The 5,120-nt window shown below is 33.1% G+C and overlaps 1 protein-coding gene across 1 annotated transcript; it reads left to right on the top strand.

Annotated features, from left to right (window-relative positions):
• The first annotated feature begins 227 nt into the window (after positions 1–227).
• Positions 228–2,625, top strand: LOC106774820 (probable endo-1,3(4)-beta-glucanase ARB_01444). Its single transcript, XM_014661854.2, has one exon. It carries the CDS (start codon positions 303–305, stop codon positions 2,490–2,492), a length of 2,190 nt encoding a protein of 729 aa, XP_014517340.2. The 5' UTR covers positions 228–302; the 3' UTR covers positions 2,493–2,625.
• Positions 2,626–5,120: the final 2,495 nt, after the last annotated feature.

Below are 5,120 nucleotides of genomic sequence, written 5' to 3' on the forward strand. Positions count from 1 at the left end.
GAGCTTGTTCACTTGTAAAAACTCCTTTTTTTTTTCATTTAAGTGAATTTGTTTTATCTTAAAATCATACTTTTATAATAGATTACAATAATATACTATTGTACAATAATCAATTATAAAAAAACACCAAACTTTCAAACATACGCATACTTATATCAAATTTAAAAATTGAAGTTAAGCTTCGGAATATTGTCCTTATTATAATTTTGCAAGCAGGTTTCTAATAATTAGTTTTTGTTTGAAAAAAAATATTAACAAAATAATATAATATTGCAAGCATAGATTTAGTCAACAACCTAGAAATGTTGAAAAAACTTAGACGCAAGGTTAGCACAGCCTTCACAATTGGCCCTAAGAAAGGGTCCAAACCCTATAAAAACCCACCACCATCACCTGAATCTCCATTACCTCCTCCATTACAGACAACAAAAACAAAAACAATGTCTCATACTAGAAAACATTCTCCTTTTGTGTTTCCGCATGTTGATTCCTCTGTTGTTCCTGATCCCTCCAATTTATTCTCCCCAAACCTTCTCTCAAATCCACTCCCCACCAACTCTTTCTTCCAAAACTTTACCTTGAAAAATGGTGATCAACCTGAGTATATTCACCCTTACCTCATCAAATCCTCAAACTTTTCTCTCTCGCTTTCATACCCATCTCGCTTCTTTAACCCCTCCTTCACATACCAGGTCTTCAACCCTGATCTCACCATTTCTTCCTCTCAAAAATCCCACCTTTCCCATTTCAACCACACCATCTCTTCCCACAATGATCTCAGTGTCACTTTGGACATCCCTTCTTCCAATTTGAGGTTTTTCCTTGTTAGGGGCAGTCCCTTTTTGACATTCTCCGTGACTCAACCGACTCCTCTTTCCATCACCACTATCCACGCCATTCTCTCCTTTTCCTCCAGTGATTCCCTAACCAAGCACACTTTTCACCTCAACAATGGCCAGACTTGGATTTTGTATGCTTCTTCGCCGATTAGGTTGAGCCATGGGCTTTCTGAGATCACTTCTGATGCGTTTTCTGGCATAATTAGGATTGCCCTGTTGCCTGATTCTGATTTGAAGCATGAGGCTGTGCTTGATAGGTTCAGTTCCTGTTACCCTGTTAGTGGTGAGGCTGTGTTTTCCAGGCCATTTTGTGTGGAGTATAAGTGGGAGAAGAAAGGGTGGGGTGATTTGTTGATGTTGGCTCACCCTCTCCATCTTCAGCTTTTGGCTGATGGTGGTTGTGAAGATGTTAATGTTTTGAGTGATTTTAAGTATGGGAGCATTGATGGAGACCTTGTTGGGATTGTTGGTGATTCATGGAGTTTGAAAACTGATCCTGTTTCTGTGACTTGGCACTCTATCGGGGGTGTGAGAGAAGAATCCCGGGATGAGATTGTTTCGGCGCTTGTGAATGATGTTGAGGGGCTGAATTCATCCGCAATAACAACGAATTCGTCGTATTTTTATGGGAAACTGATTGCAAGGGCTGCAAGGTTGGCTTTGATAGCTGAAGAGATGTGTTTTCTTGATGTGATTCCTAAGGTTAGGAAGTATTTGAAGGAAGCCATTGAGCCGTGGCTGGAGGGGACTTTCAGTGGGAATGGATTCCTGTATGATAGGAAATGGGGTGGCATTGTTACCAAACAAGGGTCGACTGATGCTGGTGCTGATTTTGGGTTTGGAATTTACAATGATCACCATTATCATTTGGGATACTTCGTTTATGGAATTGCAGTGCTTGCAAAGATTGATCCAGTGTGGGGTAGGAAGTATAAGCCTCAAGCGTATTCTCTCATGGCAGATTTTATGACATTGAGCAGAAGATCAAACTCGAACTACACAAGACTAAGGTGTTTTGACCTTTATAAATTACACTCATGGGCTGGAGGGTTAACTGAGTTTGCAGATGGAAGGAATCAGGAGAGTACCAGTGAAGCTGTTAATGCATACTATTCTGCTGCATTGATGGGTCTGGCGTATGGTGACACACATCTTGTTGCAACTGGATCAACGCTCACAGCATTGGAGATTCATGCAGCTCGAATGTGGTGGCATGTGAGACAGGGAGATAATCTCTATGGTGAAGATTTTGAGAGGCAAAACAAGGTAGTTGGTGTTCTGTGGGCTAACAAGAGGGACAGTGGACTATGGTTTGCCCCTCCTGAGTGGAAAGAATGTCGGCTTGGGATTCAACTTTTGCCGTTACTGCCGATTTCTGAAGTGTTGTTTTCCAATGTTGATTTTGTGAAGGATCTTGTGGAGTGGACATTGCCAGCATTGAACAGGGAAGGTGTTGGAGAAGGATGGAAAGGGTTTGTTTATGCACTGCAGGGAATTTATGACTATGAAGGTGCATTGCAGAGGATAAGAAGCTTAAATGGTTATGATGATGGAAACTCATTGACTAATCTCTTGTGGTGGATTCACAGCAGAAGTGATGAAGAGGAATATGGTCATGGAAAACACTGCTGGTTTGGTCATTACTGCCATTAGTACTGTTTATGATTTTCAGGTATTCAGAAAGAAATTATGATAGTTTCTTACATTGTACATGAATATATTTCTGTATATGGCTGTTATTTGTTTGTTACAGTTTCTATTTGGTACAATCTGTGTGTTGTGTGGACTTAGCAATCATTCTCTGCCATCCCTGATTGTGTGGTTTAAGCTCTTTAGATTTAGCCTATCATCTTGCCTTCACTTTTCCATTGTGATGTTTTTTGCATTTCCATTTTGAGAAGTTCAGGCAGCTAACATGATGAATGCACTCTATAGTCTAAACTCGAATGATGCACAGATAAAATATATGAGATACAACAAGTAATATGCAAAACATATAGAAAAATATTTCAAAAATTCTTAAAAATTATAAATATATGATTGATATTGTGTGAATATAAATTAAAGTCAAATGTATTTAACTTTATCAAGATAAAATTATAAATGACTGAATTTATAAATGAATTTTTTTTATAGACTTAGATTAAAATTTTATAATCTATTAAGCACTTAATTTAGAAAAATAATTTGTTGAATATTTTAATACAAAGGAACTTAACAGAATTTTACAAACAATGCTGAGTTTTTCCCCCCTTCTTTCTACTGATATCTTTCGGCCCTTGTGCATTCCTTGGACTTTATCAACCTGAATCAATTTGCATATGGGAATTTCTTTCTGCACCACCAATATTTTTATTCTGCACTTTTATAAATGCAATTTTTATTTTACTTTATTCTTAAAAATTAACTTTCAGATTTCGTGATCCATGAATTAATTTTCGGCATAAAAAGATTTTATTTTGATTGTGCAATTCATAATTCATTTTTAACTTTTAGATTACACAATTGGTTTTTTTACTTCTAAATTATGTTTTTCGAAAGTCATTTTTCTTTATAAAAAGACCTTCCAAATTCTACAGTCTCAAATACTTTCTTTTATTATTATTTTTTGCCTTTCGTGGGTTTTCATGTATATACACAACTTATTGAAATAATCTAAATAGTTTATGCTTTAAATTTTTAGATTGTACAATTTGGAAACTTACACTCTAAAATGAATTTTTGAATCCGAATTCAGAAATGAATTATGAAATTTCAAATTAAGTAATTTGAAATATATTTTTTTCATCTAGACATAAATTTTGAATTTTGTTGTCAGACAAATTAGAATGCATTTCCAGTAATTTGGGAATATACTCAAATTATATAATTAAGAATACATTTTCAAATTACATAATAAATAATTATATTTCGGGTTGTATAATTTAAAATATATTTTTAAATTATATAATTTAAAAATATTATTTAAAATATATTTGAAAATGCATTTAGATTGTATAATTAAAATATATTTTTAGAGTAACTAATTTGAAATATACTTTTACATCTAAAAATAAATTCTGGAAATACATATCCAATTTGGGAATGTATTCAAATTATAAAAAGAATACATTTTCAAATTACATAATATATAACTATATTTTGAATTGTAATGTATTTTTAAATTATGAAATTTAAAAATATGTTTGGATGGTACAATTTAAAATATATTTTTAAAGTAAGAATGCACTTATAGATTATATAATTTGAAAATATGTATGGATTAGACAGTTTAAAATATATTTTAAAAGTGATACTCGACTGAGATTTAATTATATTAATTTTAAAAAGTTCTAATATAAATATTTTTATTATGAAATAGTTTTATTATTTTAAAATATATCGTTTTTAGAAACTACCTTTTTAGAGTTTTCTAACTTCTATTTAGGAGTTATCGTTTTTGTTTGACTGATTAAAGAATCGAGACTATATGATTTATTCTTACAGCGAACTCTTCAATTTAAACTTATGAGTTTTACTATTTCAGTAAGTTGAGTTTCAATCCCTTTTCTTTGGACTTTTTTTGTATCAATTACATGTAGGCCACACTCAGCTTGCATGTGTCTTTTGACTCATTAGTTTGAGCCTTTGTTAATTAGTGGTTCTAATAATGTACTCCAATTATGTTTCTATTGTTCGTAAGAGGAGATAAAATTTTCTGTGTGTTTGAAGTTGTTTTAAGCTTATTATTGCATTCTGGTCATCTATCAGGTAAGGGAAGCTAAATACCTTGTTTCTACAGTTTTAGTAGTTTGATAACTTGAGTTTGTATGTGGTAATTGTATGGAATAATTATTGAAATTTGTTTTGAATTCTATGATAGTGGATGATGTGTCCGGTTGAAATTGGTGATTTGGTATTGTGAATTCTTATTGTAGACAACTTGTTGAATTGTAATTGGTTTTTAATGATCTATTAATGATTGAAAATATGTTTTAGATTGCTCATTTGGCGTTTGGTAACAAGAGCGTTTAACAATGGTTGACTTTTATGAGCAACTGTTGTGTTTATAAGGAAGGCGTTTGTAAAGTTTAAAGCAATGTGCTATACTGGTTCACTCGACTGAGTTATGTCCAGTTCTCCTCTAAAAGCTCTTTAGGTTCTCTTAGATTTTCAATGAAGTTACACTTTGATTATTGGCATCATCCTGGTTTCCACTAGCTACTCTTGGTACCAACTTGATACATTACCTAGAACTAAGTTTCACACATTTGTTACGCTGACTAGTTGAGTATTATTATC

The sequence above is a fragment of the Vigna radiata genome, chromosome 1 (assembly GCF_000741045.1).
Source record: "Vigna radiata var. radiata cultivar VC1973A chromosome 1, Vradiata_ver6, whole genome shotgun sequence".
Classification (NCBI taxonomy): domain Eukaryota; kingdom Viridiplantae; phylum Streptophyta; class Magnoliopsida; order Fabales; family Fabaceae; genus Vigna; species Vigna radiata.

What these genes read in the sequence shown, in the direction of transcription:
- LOC106774820 (XM_014661854.2), top strand. Translation starts at nt 303, where the DNA reads ATGTTGAAAAAACTTAGACGCAAGGTTAGCACAGCCTTCACAATTGGC.